The sequence below is a fragment of the Lissotriton vulgaris genome, chromosome 6 (assembly GCF_964263255.1).
Source record: "Lissotriton vulgaris chromosome 6, aLisVul1.2, whole genome shotgun sequence".
Lineage (NCBI taxonomy): Eukaryota > Metazoa > Chordata > Amphibia > Caudata > Salamandridae > Lissotriton > Lissotriton vulgaris.
In genome coordinates this window covers 817,583,167-817,607,243 of record NC_141694.1, presented here as the reverse complement: position 1 = coordinate 817,607,243, position 24,077 = coordinate 817,583,167, and the positions used below count along the sequence as shown (strand labels likewise).

General features: G+C 41.4%; 1 protein-coding gene across 1 annotated transcript in view; it reads right to left on the bottom strand.

Annotated features, from left to right (window-relative positions):
* Positions 1 to 24,077, bottom strand: part of AKT3 (AKT serine/threonine kinase 3) — a 1,006,792-nt gene that overhangs the window by 765,775 nt on the left and 216,940 nt on the right. Inside the window, exon 2 of the mRNA XM_086926847.1 lies at positions 23,847 to 24,022. Within this exon, the coding sequence (XP_086782973.1) occupies positions 23,847 to 23,892 (46 nt within the window). The 5' untranslated portion in view covers positions 23,893 to 24,022. The remainder of the gene's footprint in view (positions 1 to 23,846; positions 24,023 to 24,077) is intronic.

Genomic DNA, 24,077 nt, shown 5'->3' with positions numbered 1-24,077 from the left:
AATTCTAAATACCAGAAATGAGTTCTTAATCTGAGCCTGTGGCTAAAAGGGAAATAGGAGAAACCAACACCCACAACGATTACAGAATGGAACAGCGACCTGGATTGTTGCATGCATGAGAAAAGGTACTTCACACTGGTAGAGGGTTTCTGCAAAAGCTAGACAAAATGTGGGATGCCTGGATGAAATACTATGGATTGAAACTGAATGGTGATTGTGGGACAGAGAAAACGAACAGCTAAACCGACAGATGTCTTGGAACAAGTTTACAAAAGGTAATGTTTTAAATGTGAACTTGTCTTGCACCAATATCACTAAGTCAACAATTTTAATTAATATTGGTCTAACTGTAACTTATCCTGAATAAATATCCTAGTTAAAATGTGGTTTACTATTTAAAGTAATTTACCATGATTACTTGGAAAAAAAACTATATGTTTGGTTGAATTGATAAGATAATAGCCCATCAAATATTTAAAAACACAGCTAGCTGCTGATCTGCCATCTAGTAGCTTGATGGTATTTTACAGGCAAGCGGCACAGCGACAGGAGCAGAGGTTCAAGTTTGTGCATCAACTCCTGCAAGCTCCCAAAGAGGAATACCACTTGTTGGTTGATATAGCAAGGGGCGCCTCTTGGAACAGCTGGAGCTGTTGAGCATGATGATGATGGATAAAGCAGCCTGAGAGGACAAGATGACGAAATCTATGCATATGTGTTATGAGATATAAAACCCAATAAGCTTGAACATGAACACCAAGTCTTCCGCAATGGATAATTCTCTGATAGCGGTCATTCATTCAAGACTCAATTGCTTTCAGTATTTCGTTATATTCAGTGGTATTCGGTTAATGCTCATCTTTAATGTTAAGTGCTCTCACATGTCTTTGAAAAGTAAAACAAGAGATTTCCCAATGGGAGATATTGTTACCTGCTCATAAATCAGGGCTCACCTTTCACACACCATTCATACCATTCATCTATGTGGAACGGGCGAACATTCACCAGAAAGGAAAACCACACAGTCTGCTAGTACTGTAAAAAATATACACTTTATTCTAAAATATACAAAACCGGTCAAATTTAAAAAAACATAAAAAACACAATGAAATACACAATTAAAAGGCCACCTAATGTGGACGTGGAGAAAATTGATCTAAAGAGACACTTATATCTGTCTTTGGTCTGTCATTTCGGACTCTCATTTGTCAACACTAAGAGGAAAAGTGTTCCTTTTGTTCAGTCAGATTGTTGGCAATGCCGAATATGACTTTGAGGTTGGCGTCGACGCGTTTCGGAAGCTTAAAAACTGATAACGGCTTCCTTCTTCAGGACAATTTGTATACGTATTCTCCACACGTTGGTAGTAAACCTAATGCATAAATCACATAAAATGTAACTATTAGGACCCTTTAACCTTTACACAATTTCCTATATAACAGTACTATGTTGACTACAGGCATAATGTTTATGCGCCATTTTATGAACCTTAAAGAGGGTTGTACAGCCACAATTCCTGATCTCTGTTGGTTTGTCAGTGGTATTGGGGCATTTAAATAAATTCATTTTTTGCCCAGTTCCTTATTCCGGTTTAGACACTAAGCATTTCATCTACACCATTGGTTATGCACTCGGTTGCAGTCATGATGAAAATTAGGCTACACATAAATACAGAACAACATATTGAACTGACCAAAAGATCTATGTATCTAAATCCAGAAGAACTCTAAAAGAACTCTTTTACATTCATTTCATAATATTTAACACTGCGAGATTAACATCAACCACATAGATTACTTTTTTTGGAAAAAACCCCAGATAGGCTCCACATTGGTATTCCCCGTTTGGGACCACATCTTTACATCCTAGGTGATATGCCCTTTATTTACAGAACCTAACTACATGCGAAGGGACCACACTTTTTCTAGTTGCTATAAAGATATTTTTTGCTTTCTGGTTCATGTTAACACCGTTCTCTTGCTTCAAATGTCACATTCATACCTCACCCATGCGCACTGGCAGCAATAGTACACTGACCGTAATCGTTAGTTCTTTCCACAAAGAGGCCACCAGATATATAGCAATCCTCTGTTTCTCATCCGTAACAGTCACCTGGGTTTTCTTTGCTCATCTATCTATAAATAGAGCAGTATCTTATTTAATATTGGCTGGCACTTGTACGCTCATTACGTAGTGTACTGAGATTAGTCATATAATTACCTCAATATGTAGATAGGTGTTTATGTTGCAATACACGTCTATTTCAATAAAAGTATTTTTCGTCTGTTGTGGGCTTTGCGCGGTCCTGTGGCAATAATGTAAATAAATACACCGTGTTATGGGCCCTGTGCCTCAAACCATAAATGATACTGATTTTTAAAAAAAGGTCGAAAACAGAGATACCTTATGACTCGCACAATGCGTTGTTTGTTTTAAAGTTTTTTCGAGTCACACAACTCTTTCAGGTGCTGTTCTTTAATACAATATTGAAAAAAGCGCATAGCGTCAGCTTACAGTGGGGGCATAGTTTAACTTATTACCCCGGTATCTTGTGTTTTAATTTTTTAAATCTTACCCCAGGGAGATGGGTCGCGTTCCCTAAGTGGGGTTCTTTTCCAGCAGCCGGGTAGAGTAAAACACGTGGCTGCAGGCAAGAAGTGTAAAAGAGTTTCACTAAGGATTCCTATTACTTACGGCATGTTGTAATCTAAACATCCGTACGGCATACATTGTCCTTACCTAATGGGTGCACACGGCAAGTCTCCCCGGTGCGTAGTTTGTTTTAAAAATGTTTCGAGTCACACAACTTTCTCAGGTGCTGTTCTTTGCTACAATATTGGAACAAGAAAAGCGCATAGCGTCAGTTTACAATGGGGGCATAGTCTAACTTATTACCCTGGTCTCTTACGGTTTAATTTTTTTAATCTTACCCCAGAGAAATGGGTCGCGTTCCCTAGATGGGGTTCTTTTCCAGCAACCGGGTACGGTAATACACGTGGCTGCGGGCAAGAGATATAAAAAAGTTTCACTAAGGATTCCTCTTGCTTACGGCATGTTGTGATCTAAACATCCGTACGGACTAGGTTGTTTTTTACAGTACTAGCAGACTGGGTGGTTTTCCTTTCTGATGAATGTTCGCCCGTTCCACATAGATGAATGGTATGAATGGTGTGTGAAAGGTGAGCCCTGATTTATGAGCAGGTAACAATATCTCCCATTGGGAAATCTCTTGTTTTACTTTTCAAGTATATTGGTGCTCTATTTCCCTTTGGGTCATTAAGAGCCCCTCTCTTTCTTTTTTACCTCTCACATGTCTGACATTCTTCCAACACTGTCGCTAATCTCAGAATCAGGATCGTAAATACTGATGGTTACCTGGTTGTCTCTCCGAACTCCACTCAGTGGAATCCTTTGGAAATGCCTCTGTAATAATATCGAGCTTTTAAAATAAGTTTTATGCAAATATTTAAGACACTCTGCCTCTTTCCTACTAAGGCCCGATCAAGCCTTGCTCCCATCAACTACAATAGATAAAGCCTATTAGTGTGAAGTATTGTCTAGGGGTAAATAGCAAATTAACTCAACCAGCAGACAAACAAACTACGTACAAAAATATGAAAAATGAAAAGACAGCAGCCACAGCCACTTCATCACCCATTGCAAGATTTAATTTCTGAACCCAAGTTATGAATACCGCAGGGGGTCAAGCAGCAAGTCTGTTTCTAAAGTCTGAGGCTCATTGCCTGAACAGACGCCAATATTGCTGGGAGACAAACGAAAGATCCTTAAGGGACAAAAAAAAAACCTGCTCCCCACCCAACCTGCAGACAGTCATACAGACCAGCAAGCTTTGAGGGGCTGATAATGGATATAAGAAGGGTAAATACAATAGGAGAGGATTTACTTAAGGCTGAAGCCTGAATAGTTGAAAAGTTGACAATCGAAAACTCATTGAAAGCTTGTGTCTCCATACTTGAAATGCAATACTAAACAAGCATTAGCAATGACAATAAGAGGAGCCTTTGTGAACTATTGTCTTTGCAAATGGTTTTTGGCAAAGCTGTACAGCATCCAGGGTGCAGTGCAGCGTGCTTAAGTTAAAAAAAAAAAGCTTGTGATACTGCCACCTGCATTATTTTGCAAGTACATGCCTTGGTAAATAGTATTTCAGTCTCCGGTAAATATTTCTCCTGACTTGTGTTTAAAAATTACTCTGGAAATGATGGATATTCTTCTTTGGAATTCTCACTAAGGATTAGGAGATTCTTTTCCTCTAAGACGGGCCATTCGGAGGTTTGAATATTCAGAAGTTGACAAAAATCATGTTGAAGCAAAAGAAAATAACTACTCCTTTGGTGTGTACACCAGCTTTTTTAAAGGCGGAGATTGGGGATGAGTTTTTCTATAGACAACAAAATCTTTTCCGAGGAGATTGCTCAGGCGTGAAGACGAGAAGCTGCTCCCTATTCACAGTTGAAGAGTGCTGCACAAGCGTCACGCAGCCACACTAGTATCTTAAAGCCTCAGAGTTAGTAGGAGGCATAGAGCACTGACCCATCGGAGGCTTGGGGCGGCCATGTTGAGTTTCCGCGATGCAGTCGGTGCTCAGATTCCTCAGTACGATGTTCAGAAGGAAGCGTGCAAAAGGTAATCAAAGTCTCCAATGGGGATATCAATAGATTCTAAGTATCTTCCTGTACATTTTTCTCATTGAACTAGATATCGCATTTGCATTCCTGACACCCTGGGCCTTCTAGTATAGTATTTTTTGGGTAAGGCAACAATATGTCTTGCAACAGACCGAGCATGTGCTGTCTAGTAGACTAAACCTAATAAAAAAGGGATAAAAAACGTAAGGCTCAGCAATATCCTAGGCCTCTTTGTCAAGATGTACACATTTGTTTTTGCCAACAGTCAGTGCATGTTTCCATTTAACTTTTCATTTCTTTTCATGGTGGTTCTATTATCTTGGAAGAGGTGTGGCGCAGCGGCCAGGGTGTCCGACTCCAGACTAAAGGGTTCACGGTTCGATGCCCGGTGCCGGCGGCAGGTTAGCCCAGCACCATGTGACTCTCGGCAATAGCTTGCTTAATCTTCCCGAGGGCCCCCAGCGCCGGGACACCACTTCGGAGGTAGCTGTGCGCTTTACAAATACTGGTATTATTTCATCTTGTGCTGGTTGGCAGCTGTACTTCTCTTTTATGTCAGATTTCCTTTTATGTTCTTCAGGTTATCTTCTCATTTACCTGGCTGTTTATCAAATACACTATGCGGTTTAAGCACTAATTATTAAGACTAAATCAGTGAGGAGGTTCGCATTACTACCCACAAATACATGTTGAGGCCTACTGTAGTTCAGGTACAGGCAGAATTCTCAGTCACTAATGTGCTATGTGTCTAACAGTATCACAGAAAATCTACCAAAATTTCTTTTGCTAAACAGATTACCAAATAAATTACTAAACTAGACGAAGCACTGGCAATGCCAATAGTTCTGGCTTTAAGGGAATGTTGTATGGTACTGTGAAACATTACAAGTAGACAGAATGGGAATAGGTATGAATAAACATATTGGTATAGCTTAAAACGGTCATGTGAAATTTGCACTGTCAAGCCAGACCTCAAAATATCCCAGTAGGTTAATGAATGCCCTCCTCCCCTCTGCGGACCAAGAAAAAGAACATGCATTATCTTGTCATCTAAGACGCATTTATAGCTTTACAATGTCATGAGTGTGACCCTGAACAATTCAAGCTCAGACAGTTGGCTAAATAAACGCAATAATCACAGCTGTGTGGAGGGCAAGCACTTTTTTGTGAAAGCACACAATTTCTGCCCAATCGAAAACATGTACTCAATGGGAGTAGATACAAATCCCCTTTCCTGGTAGTTCTCATATAACTGTCTGGTGACAGACGCACCCTCAAGCCAGATCATAAAAACACATTTCAATAGTGTACGAAATATTTCAGTCTCTTCAAACTCAATCAGGTCTTAGCAAAACAAGTATCATCTATTCGCAGGCCTTCAGTTCAGCGCTATAAACAGTTCACCTCTGCCTCCTTGGAATCTCGATAAGGATAGTGAATGCACTTCTGTAGCTTGGTTTACTGGTGGAAATAACTAACTACTGCATCACGAGGACGGAGTCTCACTACCCATTAAATATGCTTGGCGATTACAATGTCTTCCAAAACTGACTTGCAGTGGTACTAAAAGAGACTTATCTAAAGCGACATTGTGCAAGACGGGACATGGCAAGATACTCGAAAAACAGGTCAGGATAACCCTTCCTGAGGCAAAAAGCTTCCTGATGTACATCAGACGCACCCCACTAGATACAATAACTCAAACACAAGGTGTGCTCATTTGAAATGTCATGAGAAGAGAGCCGCAGTGCTCGAACGTGCCATTTCAGAATACGTTTCTCAAAAAGTCTGTTCTGGGAAATAATCGAGTAAAATTAAAGAAAGGTGGAGTGATGCGGAGGATGACAAACCGAAGAGCTTTTTTGTTCTCCATTGGTAACAAATGTAAACTTTGCTTGCCGTGAAATGCACAGAACTAATCTCACCAAGAGATTGTGTGACTACATGACCCAAGCACTGGCAGAATTAATGAGTCAAGTTCAGATGTAGTTGCATTCTTTCTGTCTAGTAGGCACCAAACCGCCTGTCTCTTGCGAGACACATTGTGGGCTTACCAAGAACACAGAATGACTCTGAGCCCACCCATTGCTTAAGCCATTGGCTGTTTTTCCTGTCGCTCATTTGCCTGCTTCTTATTTGTGCCCTAGCTTGTCAATCTTGTGTTTGTTCTCTCATGGACCACAGCATTTTTAGCATCTCTTTTGATAGGCTGACTTGTATACTTCCACTGCCTGCTTTTCAAGCACTACTTTTATATTTTGGGTTAATAACTAAATGGGAGTGCATGAGTTTTGCAGCCGTGGTTCTCATGCACTTGTCCCCTTTGAAGTCTGTGTTGCTCTATGTTGCCTATATGCCTCTCCCCGCCCCCTGCATGTTGCACTGACCCTCATTCATTCCCACAGTCCTTTCTCATCCATATGCTTCTTCCTCATCTGCTTCACATTGCTCTCTTTAACCCTTGTGCTCCATTTAACACTGTCTCTATGTCATCTGCTTTCTAAACTCCCGGGACATCCATGTTGCTTCCCCAATCCCCACTTCCAAGTTGCTCCCTTCCAACTGTACCCCCGGGCTGCTTCTGCCTCCGCTTGTGCCCCGGGGTTGCTTCTGTACACCCCATCCCCCCTATATTGCTTCCTACCCCCGGTGTTGCTTCAACCTCCGCTGCTTCATCCCACACTCTGTTTCAAACCCCCATCCACTTAAAAAAAAATTGCATATGGGTGCCTTTTTTCTTAATTACCAATAAACACAAAGAACAAAAAAATGTATGTCGAAGTTTTTTTTAAATTTCTTTAGTCATGTTACCAATGCTAAAAACCATAGGCAAAGCTAATAAGTCTCAAGGGAGATACATATTGGCTTTGCCAATGCTCGTTTCAGATATGCCTTTTGTAATGATATTATATTCTTTTGGCTGGACAATATTCAGGAAGCAAGTTAATAAATAACTACAGATGTATACGGCTCGAATTTATACAAAGGCTTAAATGCAAACAAACTACTCAAATGCAAAAAATAATTCCTTGCCCCATCAGAATGACCAGATGCGCTCAAAAATTAACTTTAATTCAGGCCTTTAAGTGGATTGGGTCTTGGGCAGTAATAAAAAACAGACTTTGAAACGAGTCTCCATGGGGCCCTATATTCATGACCTTCTCTTTTTATGCAAAAACACTGATCGATTTCACAACACTGGCAAAGCCTTTAAGGTAATCCATGTCAGCAATGCATTATCTGTGTAATATTCACGTTTTACTTCACCTGCCATCCCTTAACATTATTTGCTTTTTCCAAGTGCGTTTCTGTGTTTTTTTCACGCAACATCTGACTGCATGCTGTGAACTGAGTGACTTCTAGGCGCTAGGGTGAATAAAGTTGTTGGTGGATGTTCAAGATGGGGCATTATTGAGAGCTCTGAAGTTGAGGCTTAATTTAGGGCGAGTTTCTCATTGAAACTGTTTGTGGGTCATAAAAGGTGTGCGGACTACAAGCATATCCAACCCTTGGCCTTTCTAGACAGCGCACATAGTGATGGTCACATATGTGCGAATTTTAAGATTGGGAGACTGAAGGGGATCTACAGTGGCCATAATATGGACAGTTATCACAGGAAAAGACAAGGCTTTGCCCCTTAGTAATAATTGATTGTCTCATATTTTAGAATTGAAACATTTTCATTTCTAATCATTCATAAAAAAATCACTGTTGCTCATTTAGTTGATACTGCTAACAAGCATTGGTAACGCTAAGCGATCGGGCTTGCTTTAAGGGGGTGTCTGTTGTGCTACATGGCCGGATGCAATTACCGAAAGGGACCCAAATACTGTTCAGAGGCATGCTGTGTGAATCACAGGATTTTAATTGCAAGTTTTTAGTCACATTATTAATTACATAGGCCACACTTCTGTGAAAGGATTCCTAATAATGCTACTTTGGCCACACCTCTTTTAGAGACCCTCCCAGACTTTTCATCCCACATACAGCATTGGTTTAATTGCTATAACTTTGTTACTCGTTTCACGTGTGGATAATGAAGGAACGCATTTTTTTTAAGTCCGGGTTTGGAAAGGAAAAAGCTATTATACCAAATTTTAGTCTACTTTGCAAACATGGAACAAAGCTCGAAAGTTTCCTACAATTTCACACCCAAGGTAACTGAGAACAGTACTGCTGCTCAATTAAGGGACAGTTTGACAAACCTACAACATCAAAATCATATTTGTTAAATTCAGGAACCAATAAAGATCTTTTGATGAGGCTAGGCCATGGATACTTGCATGTAGTGGCCACGTAGGAGTATTAAGGTTATCCGGGAGAATCGTGTTCAAATGTCTTATATCCGTTAATCGAAAGTAACCTCTCCCAACTAACTCTTTTGTGGACACCAGGTTGTTCAACGTGTCCCAATAATTCACCAGTACAAAATACATCAATTCCATATTACTTCTAGGACAAAGTCCTCTGGCTATCATAACAACATTAGGCGTGGTGCCGCTTTAAGTGTCCAAATGTGTGGGAATACAACAATCAGTGGGGTTGTGCTGATATTTATGAATACCAGAAACTGGAACAAAATGTCCTTAACGCATAGTAATGTGGACATACAGTGCTTATCAGGCTTCTAGGAAAGCTACATAAAATATGTTAAATACATTTACACATTCGTCATGCACAACAAATTTGCAGGTTTGGGGTTTGAAAGATCCCATAGTAAAATGATATATACTATTGATATGTAATAAGCATTGGTGTAACAGTTCAAACGTTATGTTCTTGTGCCACTTTTGTGACTTTGAAAGTGGTTCTGCAATTTATCACTTACCACAGTCTTAGTTGCTTGATGTCATTTTATTTAACAGTGATGTATAGGTCAGATTGTATGAAGTACTGTTTGGTGATGTACTGTGTGCGTGGAAAGCACATGTGCTGTAGAACTCTGCATGAAAATGTGTACAGCAAGGTTAAGTGGTTATCCATTGCCCAGTCTGAAGGGATAATGCTCTTGAAATGCATCTCTTGCTAACTATGAAGCCTGAGAACTGTGGTCACTTTGTAAATGGTGTAGGATTTAGCTATTACCTTCTGATAGTTCATAATTGGAATACTGTGCAAGGCTTGGGGTACACCGTAGGGGGGCAACACCTACCCAGCAATGCAACTTTGGTGCTCTTGTTATGATGTGAAGTTCCAATGTGGGCACACTAAAATGTTCAATTGAAACTGTGCAAGTAAGGTGTGTGCTACAATGCTTTGCCATTCATGTGGTTTTGGACCGGTGTTGTACGCAAGACAGAGCTAGAAGGCCTGTGTAATTTTTTTAGTAACTTAGATGTGTAATCACACCCACACCAGTGTGTCGGAGATGTTCTATCAACTGATAAGTAGAAGTAATTTTGGATACCCCACTGCTTGACATATCTGAGCTGTGTTGGATGCAAGGACCTAAATGTTCTCAAGTGCTGTACTGGATACTTGACCTTTGAGTAGGTTGATGAAAAGGGGTGTTAATGGTCATGTAATACTAGAAATACATGGCATATCTTGAGCTGTGTTGACTGTTTGTGCTATGTTCTTTTAGGTGATGTATTATCATACCGAATGGGCAAATATTTGAACCGATCGATTCGTTAAATCGTATAGCTGAATTATTGATCCAATGTGTAATCTGCCTCAGCACATCAAATGCAACGTACAACACTTGCTTAATTACATAAGATTATACAGATAATATGTCAGTATTTAACATGGAAACTAGTGTTGTGCTGTATAGTGAATGAATTATCAACGCCTCAAAATTTGCAGGTAAATTGTTAACACTTTGCACTTTGGAGTTTTTATATTTCCAAATGGATTCTTGAGGATAATGAGCTTGTATGCGGGACGCAGGAACTAGGTCTTTATAAGGACTGACAGTTTGGTACTAGGAACTAGATTAACTCTCTACTAAGATTGTCCCATATACATTTCACTGCATATTGTAATTGGGAGGGGAGGGAGGGGGGCTCACACTCTTCTTACGGTATTCATTTTTTATCTTTCCTTATATTAGTCCATACCTCAATTGTTCTAAAACTTTGTCTATGTACTGTGGGTCAAGAACAAGCAAGCATCTGAAGCCAATTTTTATAAACTCCAATCCCTTAGAAAGGACCCCCACCTTCCCATATCTGGGGATATTGTTTCATGAAAGCGGCTCATGGACTTCTGCAATCCATGCTAGATCTTTGTTATTTTCTAAGACTATTATGGCCCTAAAATGCTTTATGAAAAAACTAGGGAAAAAAACCCATAAAGGAGATTTTAACTGTTTATAATGCGACTTGTATATCTGTAGTCACCTATGGTGCAGGATTATGGGGTTACTCAAATATTAGCTCAATTCAAACCATGGAAAATAAGTTTTTATGTCACATTCTGTCCGTGCCCGAAAGTACTGCAACAATGATATGCCATGCTGAATTGGGAACACCTTATGTTACTGACATTATTAAAATTCAGCCAATCCTACTTTGGCATAGGGTTTGGACAAATGATGAATGTGTTGTTAACCGGGCTATTTTAAAGGACATTTTAGCATTGGACAACATCAATGACTTTAAATGGATATGCTACGTCAGAAACTTTCTTGAAAAATTACGTTGCCCCCAATACTTTGAGGACCCACAATCAATGGAATACATATCTAGAAGAGACCTGAAAAATCTGTGTATGGCGTACCTCAGGGAAAAGAGACATATAGAGGAGGCGAGAAAAAAGACTGTTTCTGCCCACCAGGACATTTTATGCGGAGAGAAATTGCAGCCATATTTATCATTGTATATGTCCAATCATGAACGCTTCCTTTTGACCCGATTTAGATTTAATATTGTTTTTAGGACATTATCGTTCCCCGTGATGAATTGTTGGTCGAGGGATCTATGTCTTTGTCCATGTGATGATGTATCCCAACAATCCGATATACATATATTATTTTTCTGTAAATTTTATACTCTCTTCCGAAAGAAACTTATCATCCCTATCCTCAAAGACTTAAATGTATATAGATGTCGCCTAGCGTTTTTAGAGTGCCAGAAAATGGAAACTGTTTTTATGGTAGCCTCAATTGCTGAATTTTTAAAATCAGTTTTTAAGTGTCGCAAATCAATTCAAATCGATTAATTTTCCATATTGTACACATGAACTTTATTTTGTTGTCTTCTTTTTTCTGTGATTTTTAAAATGTTTACTTGACCCCTTGTAAATTGTACCTTTCGCGCTACTTTTATGGTTATTTTGCTTTTATAACCGAATAAAGTACTTTTGAATCTTAGTCCATACCTAGTTTTGTTAATCTTTGTGGTATTTTGATATATGTATTTTCTGCTATGTAAAATTGGTATAGTTTCAGCTTTGAGGTACCTTTAAATGTGCAGTCACAGAAGGACCACTATCCGATTTTAGCATTACATGCCAACATTGATAATACACTCATATCCCTTTCTTTACTCCTAATCAATCTGCACATGTCCTTACCTTTCCGTCAACCACTGGAGGTGCCTGGGCTACGGTCCAAAAGTCTTTTTGTCTCTCCAGATCGTGGGCCAAGAGCTGCCACTTCCTTTTTCATCCAATAAAGGGGAAGAAAAAAAAGATGGGGGAAGAAAAAAAAGATAACATCCCCAGGCCTCAAATTTTATACAATGGTGAAGCGTGTGTTTTCAAATAAAAGATGCACGGCAGTCATTGGCTGGCTGCTCACACAAGAAAGGCACGCTGCCATTGTGAAATTATAAGCGGGAACCGTGCTGAAACATCAAGGACAGTGCCCGGGTCGGGAGTGACTGGCAGCGGGCCAGGAGCACTATTGGGAACAGTGTGCGCCCATGTTATGGATAAAACGCTGTATGCGTTCTTGGCAAAATAAAATGTTTTTAAAAAAGCAGGCGCCGTGTTAAAGATAAAGCATGGTGTACGCTAGCTACACAATGGCCCCTCGTGTCATGACGCTTCTTTTGCACGTTGAAAGCTGTAAAACATACGGCTTGCCCGCTTGTATAAAAAACAAGCAGTTTCGTGATAGAGTGACCTGCCTACAACAAGTGGAAGGAGAAAGTAGTTTCAGCAAATCGTGTTCATCAACTAGATAAAGTGGACTGTGTAACAACACCAGTAAAAGGTTCAGTCCTCATGGGAAGTTACAATTGCAGACAAGGCGGTACCAAGGAGGGACTACTAAGCCTATTCATGAATGAAAAGCAAATATTTCGAAAGGACAGTAACAGGAGCAAATTGAAAAGGTGGGCGGGAAGTGTTAAGAGCTTCTATACCATACCTTAATATAGCATGCCTCGTAGAGCAGAGCATGAGCTGCCAGGCTTGAAATAAACACAGTGGTGCATTTTTTGGGTTCGCTATGCATTTTTAGTTTCCATGAAATTCATTTAAAATATCAGGACTACGGGGCGCACAGAGAAGATTTTGGGGCAACCCCTTAGGAAGTATTTCATATCACCCCGTTACAATCAAACGTTAGCGAAATGTTTACCTAATGTATAGGAGTTTACAGTCTAGCACACCTCCAAAGGGAATATGTTTATCCTACAGTTCCATTTTAATTAGATCAGATAGAACAAGTTAGTTCAACGTTTGGCAAAATATAGGACTATGAAATACCAGCTTCCAATTAAGAAGCCATTACTGTCAAATAACGAGCGTTAAGTACACTTAATTATGTGCTGACGGGTATTTACAGAAGATACCAATGATGTAAAAGCTTGTAATTCCTCTAAATCAAGCAAGGTTTGCAAACCGGTGCCCTGCGTTTAGTCGGGAAGTGTGTGAGTTTTCCTACAGATGCAGTACTTTACCAGCACCTTTGCTCAAATAACTAATCATGCACAGTATTGATCAGGATATTGCTGGATAGCTAACTGGCTGCCAGTGGTGAACTGGTACAAGTAAGTGTCAAGGTTCTGAATCAATTAACACGCTTGTGAAACAAAACCCTTTGAAATTATCATCCGAAATATGATATCTCAACTCCACTACATTTTAAACCTCACCATTTCTTCCACCACCTCTTTAAGTGATAGGATTCTGCCCCCTCCCCCCCAAATCCTTATGGGTATGCTTCTCCCCTTCATCTAACAATGCTGCATGAAGTCTTGTCCCATCATTCCCATCAGTGCAGATTTTCTCCTCTTAGTCCCTCCCATTAGAGCATGACTGAACTTCCTGCCATCACAGTAGGAGGGGATAGAATACTTTATCAGCAACAGTTGCGCCTGTACCACTCTCAAAAGTGGAAGTGATCCCGAGGTCTGAGGATGTGGGGAGTCCGCAATCAGAATGAGGTTGACCTGGTGCCTTCACACTGTGTGAACGGTTGCTGATAGCTGACGTTTGGAAGGGCCCTTATGTTCTGATGATCTTCTTACGCACCTATTAACTGTGATACCAATAAAAATAAGAATTGGCAAAGCCAACAGGTTTTGTCTAAGTTTGAGCTATTGACTTTTCCAATGTCTTTAAGCCATACTGTAAAGCACTGTAACTATTGGTCAGCATGACTAAAAGAGGTGTGGCATGGTGCAACCTAGAGGAGTGTGGCCTAGAGAAGAACAGCGTAGAATGGAGCAGTGTTGAGTCAAGTAGAGTGGTGTGGAGTAGCATGGCGTAGAGGGGAATAGAGTAGAGAGGCGTAGAGGGGTATAGACTAGAGTGGTGCAGACTAAAGTGGTGCAGAATAGAGTGGTGTGGCATAGAGTGGTGTGGAGTGGCATGAATTAGAGTGGAGTAGAGTGAATGGACAGAGCATAGAGTGGTGTGGAGTGGCATGGAGTGGAGTGGTGTAGTGTGGAGTCTCGTAGAGTGGAGTGGAGTGTCAGAGAGTGGAATAAAATGGAGTCAAGTGCTGAGAATTGGCGTACAGTGGTATAGAGTGGAATGGAGTAGAGTGGCGTGGTTTAGAATAAAGTGGCGTATAGTAGAATGGAGAGGTGTAGAGTGGACTGGCTTGGAGTGGCATAGAGTGGAGTGAAGTGGCACAGACTGGAGTGGCATGGCGTACAGAGTGGCGTAGATTAGCACAGATGTGGGTGTAAGTAACAAACAAGAAAATGAACTTAAAATCTAAGCAAAGGAATGAGGCATAAAGGGGATGAATAGCTGAAAGGCAACTAAAATGAAGGTCTAAAGTCTAAACTTATTTGTGTTTGAAAACAGAACAAGTGAAGAAGGCAGCCTGAAATATATGAAAAGCACAGCAGTGAAAGAAATAGTACCAGAATCACAGCAAAAGCAGTGGACGGATTATAATTAAGAGGAATTAATCTCTGCTTGGCCCTTGACCGACACAAAAAAGAAAGTAAACACGGGTACGAACTGGCAAATTAGGAGGCAGCAAAGAAAAGTGACAATGATGCAAATGAATGGTACCACCACCCCCTTTTGTACCGCTTTTGGCCGCCACAAGTGTGGCAGGGTATGCTCAGACGTGAGTCCCTTGCTCACTTTGCCACTGGATTCAAGCAAGCCGGGCTGAAGACGGCTGGAATGCCAGAAACCAGTCCTCTGAAGCTTGTTTCCGGTCCAGGGAAGGCATGGCTTGGCAGTTCGGGCTGGACTGTTCCCATGAGGCACAGGGTCAGACTGATTTGCATATAGCCATCTCTGAACTGGGGTGGCAGAGTGGGCTAAAGAACAGTGATGGATTAAACCCAGATCTTTTGACTGGGTGTGAGTGTTTGATTGGTTCAGATGCTCCGTCCATTACCACCCCATTTTGTACCGCAAATAAATGGTAAGCAATGGGAAGGCTCCGAGCCCTTTATAGTAAAAAGTACGCCTCCCAGCGGACAGCATATGTGATGTCAGCAGGTGAAAGCTAAAATAAATCAATGCCATTGTTTCAAGTTCGTTTTTGCAGAATAAAAGAAACAGGAGCTGTTCTGTAGATCCCTACAAAACCTGGGCCTAGGATATATTATGCACAAAGTTTAGTAATTTGTTAAAAGTAATAAATATTAAAATGGTAGACCAGAAGTTAAGAACAAAAGAAAACATTATTGAACACTATGTAATTAAAGACAGTAAACTATAAAAAAATAAAATACGGAACTAAACCCAATGAAAAAAAAAATGCTGAGCAAAAGGTGATTTCCCAGTGAATAAAATCAAATCAAGGCAAACATCTTTCATACGTGTATCAAAAAAAGTAAATAAAAGCCTAGATGGGATAACATATTTGCAGTGAATCAAGCAACAGTCAAAATTATTGTTCAGCATTCAATTTTACTCTAGGTAGCCTGGACAGTAAAAGATCTTTCATTCTGCATACTATCACAGGCTCATTATCAGGACGAGTGAGTGAATACCTGGAGCACTTAGTAAAGGAGGATGGGGACGAAAGTATTTAACGAGTAGCCGATCAGTCGATCACGAGGCATGAAAAACCTGTGGTAGGTAAGAAGTTTTTACCTAAAAGTTCTACTGCAGAAACTTAACTGTTGTGGAGTGCAGCTCCAAGATAAGGGTAAGATCTAGTCTCACCATAAAAACGCAAGAAAAACAAGTCTTTCTATTAAATATAGCACAGAAGGCATGCCAGAGACAACTCTTGCCCAATTTTCATCTATTCAAGAAAGCATCTCAAACAATGTATAAGTGAGTAAGGAGGAACTATCCTGTCTGGTATCATAGCCTATTATCATTTTTGTCTATAATAGAGCCTGCGATCTTAAACATTAAAAATAAAAACTTCAATGATCTTCAAGATTTTAGAACACCAAACTCTGGGGAGCCAGGTTCCCAAATTCTGAAATGTGTTTGCAGCTGGATTCATCGATATAAGCTGACCAACACATTTTGGCAGTTTACTATATTTTCCTTGGGAAAACTCCCAAATATTATCTGTTCAAATCTGCGACACTGTCAAGAGGGATAGTATCAAATAAACCAATGTTAGGAAAGCTGGGAAACTTAGGAAGCAGTCTCAGAGCATCATATTCTTCACAAAAGACAAAGAACCTTAATACGATGCAGTCGGTACGACCGCCACGGTCGCCTCAGAGTCGATCGGACTGCCCCACAGTCGTCAGTAAGATCACCAGCTTACGATGCATGTAAATTGATACTTGTATAGCGCACTACTCACCCGCAAGGGTCTCAAGGCGCTTGTACAAATACCACTGTGGATCCATCCTGGCTTTCCCTGTGAGGCGTCCACTCCTGGGCACCCCCAGGGTGGAGGCCAGGCATCCTTAGCGTTGTGGGGGCCGTTGTGGAGATTAAGCAAGCTATTGCCCGGAGTTGCAGAGTGGAACTCTATGATTAGAATAGGCACCGAGGCAAGAATTATTAGGTCTGTGGAATTTTAAGCCCAAGACCCGCCGAGGCGGGAATTGAACCCTGGTCCCGGGCTAGACCTCTGCATCAGGGTCTGCCGCTCTAACCATTGAGCCACACTTCTCCACATGCATGCTGTACTCCGACCACCCGCTGAAAGACCACCGACTCTGACAAAAAGTTTCCAGTCACTGAGCCATTGGTTGGAGGAAAGCAGCAGCAATAGGGCTGCACAGAAATCTCCGATTACTGTCCTGATTACGATGTGCGTTTCTGACAAACCGACCGTGGCGGTTTGACCACCTGCCTTGAGTCATCGGAAACAACTGATTCGGGGTGCATACTCACCCAAATACAATTCTCCCCAGCGGTCTTCAGCGTGGTTCCCTTTCTCCAGGTCCCCCCTAAGCCTAAGCAGCTGAACCCCGATGACTACGATCCTGTGGGTGCCGGAATCCAGGTTTGGCCTTATGCAATAGGTTTCCCCATTGACTAGACTGTGCACATTCCACCACACTCCAGCAATGGGGTACATGGTCCACAAGGCATATCCCCACATATTTTATGCATGTGTGTACAATTCATGTTTTCTGTGATTTTGCAAGTATTTGCAGCGACATATTCGGGTATATGTGACATATTAAGGGATATGTGCACCACCGTAGATGCTGCAGTTGTATCGAAATACGGTGGGGGAACTGACCGGCCTCGGCAGTTGGAAAGGGCTCACAAAGACGGCAGTCAGATGGTCAGTCAGATCAGCATCGTAATCAGGCCCAACGTGACCACGGTTTTTGCGCAGCACATCTTTCTGTGTTAATCTGGCCACTTTGAAGTTGTTTCTAGTCCTAATTGAACAAACGGCGTCATAGCTATATGTGATTCAGATGCTGGCGGAAATCAGAGCAGGCAATCTGTAAATATATGTTATTTGAGCATGTCACTTTTCTAGAACCGATGCTGCAAATTTCACAGAGGCATTTATTTATTCCATACTTTCAAGTCTCTAGTTTCAACGTTCAGGTAAAAAGCATTATGAAAGTTGCTAATGACTTACTTTCATCGATCGGGCCCATAGCCCCCTCACTATGCTTACGGCATTTCCATGACAGTATTTAATTTTGGACATCTAGCACAACGCCTCAGAGAGGGTGGATTCTGAACCGTGCCAGTTCATGTCTACTCAGAGATTTTTTGCACATGTCAACACTTTTGTGCTTGAGAAGTTGAAGCCTAAATCAGGGAGCACTTCCGGATAGGTCAGAAAAAAGGACAGCGTAGAAAACAAATACAATAAAATTACATACAATCATAATGCAGCACCTACTGAAATGCACGCGGCTCTTAAAGACACGCATGTAAAAATTGCAACGCATGTAAAAATTGCAGGACACGTGGAAGGAAGACGTTTCTTTAAAGCAGTTGTCAAACTTTCAGGGAACAAGCAACTTTTCTTGATGTTATTTTCCATATGTTGTTTAGGATGAAACAAAATCTCACCACACATCTCAGTTTATACTCTTTGTGCAAACGCAAACTAGACACGCCCAGTCGTACTTGCAAGGCTGGTGTGTAAACATACTTTGTACTTGCAGTACGCCGGATGCCAGCATCTTTCTAAGAAAACCCATTTATGCAAATCGTGTGGTCTCGCACCACAAAAGACTGGTATTATGCAATGTAAGCACACTTAAGACAGAATTTACCAGCGTAGCTACGACAAGACGATCTTCTTCAATGCGACCTATAATTGGGCTGTTCTTTGTTTTTTATTGACAAAACACAGATTCATTTAGACACTGCATATTCATTTTATTACTGTACTTTTTCGCGCTGATGAGACACGTATCACGGCACAGTCTCAACGGCGTCCCTTACCCTCTAAAGCTCGTCCCGATCATCCCTAATAGGAGCCTAAAATGCCCTCTCCTCACTTCCCTTCCCTTCCCACTCCCAAGAATCTGCGTCTCGGAATGCACTCTCACCCACAGTAGAGGCCATGTAACAGTAGAGGCCATGTCCCACCCACAGTATAGGTCATGTTCCGCTTCCCACCCACAGTAGAGGCCATGTCCCACCTCCCAACCACAGTACAGAACAAGTCCCGCCTCCCAACCACAGTATAGGACCGGTCCCAGCTCCCACCCACAGTATAGGTCATGTCCCGCCTCCCACCCACCATATAGGACAAGTCCCGCCTCCCACCCACAGTATAGTACAAGTCCTGCTTCCCACCCACAGTACAGGACATATCCCGCCTCCCACCCACAGTATCGGACAAGTTCCGCCTCCCACCCACAGTATAGGACAAGTCCCGCCTCCCACCCACAGTATAGGACAAGTCCCGCCTCCCACAGTATAGGACACGTCTCCGCTCCCACCCACAGTATAGGTCATGTCCTGCCTCCCACCCACAGCATAGGACATGTCCCACCCACAGTATAGGTCATGCCTCACCAGAAGGATACCAGCAGGATCAGTTCTGTGCTACCAGTATCTGGACCTTCAGTACTCTTGTTCTAAGACTGTCCCATATCTACTGCATTTTTGGAAAAATCTCGAAGCACTCTCTTTTTGGCAAACCTCTCACCATGGAAGGTGGACCCAGCCCCACAGGTCAACAATACTAAGCATGTGGCATGCTCCTCAAGGTGACGTCTGGTTATATGATGAATCCGGACACTTAAAGCGCACTGATGTAATCCCACTTTTAATTGTTTTTAAATTAATGTAAATTTGTATTTATATTATTGTTACACAATGGATTTGTATTAGATATCACATGCTTTTATGGTCTATTTTTATCTGACAGAATAAAGAATTTGACCTTCCACGCTTTTGTTCAAGACTGCCCCCTTATCTACTGCATTTTAGGAGAAACCTTCACACACTCCTTTTTTGGCAAACCTCTCATCATGGAAGTTGGACCCAACCCCAAAGGTCAGCAACACAAAGCACATGACATGCTCCCCACGGTGACAAGGGTTACAGAACCTTACACTCTGTCCAGATGCATCAGATTGTACTTAATTATTTACTTTACAGTGCACACGTGCAAATAGAAGTCTAGCATTGCACAGTTCTATTTGTTCCCTTGCCGCTCCCTCTTTATCGGCATGACTCAATCTATCTATTAACACATCAGACTGAATTTGCAGGCCGGTAGCCCATGTATATGAATTATTTCTGTACAGTGCAAATTTGAGAAGACAATGCCTAATGTGTTTATGGTGTTGCTTAGCCTCCATTTCAAAGTACCAATTTGATACACTGATGTCGGAATTTTATTACATTTGAAAACTTATCTGACTTATGCAATATAATCCCCATCAATATTGAACATAGATTTTACATACCACGCAGCATTTTAGGCAAATACCTCCTCCGTGTTTATCTACTTTCATCTAGGAAGACCAGACTGACTATTCTAAGGCCAAATACGTTGCTTAGTGTATGCCAGGTATATGAAGAAATGGATTTCACAACAGATAATGTATCCCTGCCAGCTCTAATATCAATATATATTGCGAAAGCTTTTGATATAAATGGGTGGCATTATTTACAGTTTGATGAAAAGCTTGAGTGGGAGCGGAGTTGTTGGCCAGGATCTCTCTACTTTACAGTATCCCATTACCGGGGTCTGAATCAGACCCTCGGTGTATGGCTCATAAAGATGGGAATCTATACGCGATGGTGTCTGCTCTTCCCACTACTTTTTGCCCTAGCAATGGAGCCCCTGGTCTGCACTGCCACAAAAGTGACCGGGATGGAGTACAGTTATTGTTGGTAAACCACATGCAATCTCAAGATACACAGACGATATAATGTATTGTCTGGTGTGACGGCAACTCTCAATAGATATGTTCCAATGATTTGGCAGAGTTTTTGTTTTAAAAGTCCAGTATTTTCGCCGAATAGGAGACCTCGAAATAGAGTGCCACACATTTAAATACTTGGGATATCAAATATACCACAAAATGCTGATGTTACTTATGGTGGCAAAATCTGCTCATAGAAATAATATCTACTTTTGGAAGAAGATCCCTGTATCAGTTAATAATTGGCCAAAGTGCACCAGAAAAATGGTGATCCAGACTTGTTGAGTATTCAGAGAATGGATGAAACGCGGACTGAAATTGTGTGGGACTCTGTTAGATGTAAGATGACCCGACATACACTTCTTCTGCCCAGACAAGGTTTGGAAGTACCAAATTATGAAAGGTACAAAGTGGAGTCTCAGCTACAATAGGGAAAAAGTAGTTATGTTGGACATTGACCAATGAAGCCAGGTTGTCCCACCCAGAACAGGAATTACTTGCCGGAAGTTTTTGGTCATTAATATACCAAGTGGAGACTGCCCAGAGTAGAGCGATTGTTTACTATTCTGCTAAAATAGACGACTGACTAGATCTGTCGCCATATGCCCCAAGTCTGGCATTTAAAAGTTGGGAGACCACTTGTCATTTGAGACATAAATTAAGTGAATGGGCTGGGATGGCACTGTCGGGCGGGCATTTTTATTCAGAGAACCGGTTATCCTTTGATAATCTCTAAAACTAACATTTTAAACCAGTGGGATAATTCCTAGCATTTCAAAATATCGCTAGGGCTATAAGGCTTCAGAGGGGATGTGCCGATTCCAAACCATCTAGACGCATCTGCGGTTGACACTGTTGGATGGACCCAAAGTTAGTAACATTCAATGGTTTCACTCTGAACAGGCAATCTGAACAGCTTGGCTATCGCCAGGTCAAAAGACACACAATGGGGGTTCAGGGAAACGGAATAAAAATCTGATTTTCATGCAAGGAATTGAGGAATGTACACTAAATTGCTGCTCTGTAATTTTTTTTTATAGAGAATCTACTTGACAATCAAGCGACTGATCGAAATTTGCGCCTCTGTTTCAGATAGATGCACTTGGTATAGAGCAGAAAAAAGCCAAACTGCGGAGAGGACAAGGGAAAGCACCCGACACTCAAAACAAGGGACTGCCTCGTGTAAATTGGCCCCAAAATAGAAATGATGTTAAACCTCCTTAGATATGATCAGTTTCAGGTGGTTACATGTTGCAGACTGATTGCCTTATATTGCTCCACCCACATACCTCGCTCCATCTCATGATCGATGTTGGTAACGGCAAAGCTACATGTCTGCGTTCTTTTAGCGGTTAAGCTCAGTCCCATACAGATGTTTAGGTTTACAATTACTTGAGATGGACTGACAACATTTCCTTTCTCTCGTGTTCACACCCTAACTTTCTAGCTTGAGGATAGTTGAACAACTGATACAACTTGCCACTACATGCAACTCAATGGAGTATCTCCTAAAAGTTTGAAACATACGGTTTTGAATTTTTTAGCTTTGTTTCTGTTTGTTATTGTCCATGTTCTATAATATTATGTAGTAACGTGGAACAACATTTTTTTATATTAGTGATGGGAAAAGAGTAAAAGAAAGGCACATATAGGTTGATGATTTCTAATACAAGTAGGATGCACTCCTAAGGGTTGATTCACAGTCATTTTGGAGTATGTGTAGTAGTACTTCTGTAGCACTCATATAATCCTTTGTGAGTTAGCTCCAAAACAGCTTAAGTAGGTGTATAATGGAACGATTCATGCAATGTATACATACAGGTAGCACAGACAAACAAATGTGCCAAAAGACCGTGTGGCGTTCCAAATGGTTGCTCCATCTTTCAATACTAGCAGGCAAGAGCGACTTTGGAAAGGGGACATGAGAACCACTGCTCCTACAGGTGGGAGGAGTTTTTGACTGCACCTCAGGAGGAAGTGTCCTGGGGATCCTAGGATCAATACTGTGCCCTCTCCCTGCAGGTGCCAGCAGGGGGGTAGCACCTGTAGGTGCAAGGGTAAAGGTGTTTCCTCCTTGCATGAGGTCACATGCCTCTTTCACAAGTGGGAATGCCCCCGAAACATAGTCAACGTGCCTGAAACAGGTCGCTGTGCAATGCATACTGTAGAAGGTGTCACACTAGTGTCCACAAATGCTTGTTTGATTTGTAGATGCCGATAGGGTGCAAAAAGCAAGTGAAAAATGCCCACTGTGTACCCATGGGACTTCAATAACCCAATTTCCATTCTCAATTACACACAACCACCATAAGTCTCTCAAAATAACTGGTATTAGATGTCAGCAATACCTCCCACAACAAAGGTTACCGAGCTGGGCCTCAGGAATCAGTAGATTTGAATGCTAGAAACAAAACAATTCCTTCCAATAATGGCAAAACAGAAGCAAATCATTCATTTTCTGTTTTGTTAGCGATGAAAATCTTACTTCTCGCAGAGTTCATACAATTTTGTTTTTGGTTGATGGGAACAAAACACTTTTAACTTTTAATTTCGAAACCAGAGAGATTATGGTAGGCCTCTGCGTTTAAACGGAATGACCAAAATAATACAAAACTACACTACTGTTAAAGTCAATATTTCAAGGATTGCCAACAGAGACATGCTTGCAGACAAGCGAACACAAAAACAGCTAAAACCCTTATAAAATAAATCATCTGTTACAAACCAAAAACAACAACACACCAACTTACCCTGTCCATAGGAGGCAAACTATCTTTGCAGAAACAAGGCAGAAACAGATCTTGCCCTGCATAACACAGGAAAGAGGACACACATAACAAAAAAACGGACATTGCGCCCCTCCTGGCACAATGTAGAATTCATGTGTCACTTGACCGTCAACCCTGCTGGTCAAACAACACATTTCTCATCCCTTCACTGCATTTTTCATCGATTGGTCATTCCTCTAAATGTGGTCACAGAACTGCTTCCATGTTGTTGAGAATGACTGTTTGTGATACAGAGCGAATGCTTCCGTTTTTACACTTACCCCTCTTCTGCACCCAGCCTTCCTTGACAATAGTAATGTCAGTCATGGTAGCTCCCCTCTGCGCCCCCAACTTGAGGAATTTCTTGCTGCTGACTTCGGAGCTTTGGGGCTGCAGTCCTTTTCCCTCCGCTAGACTGATGCTGCGAGCCCTACCCACGGTTCAGCGATGAGTCAGCCTGAGAGGAAGTAAGCAAGGAAGAATTTTACTTTTCCCCCCGATTTGCAGTCTTC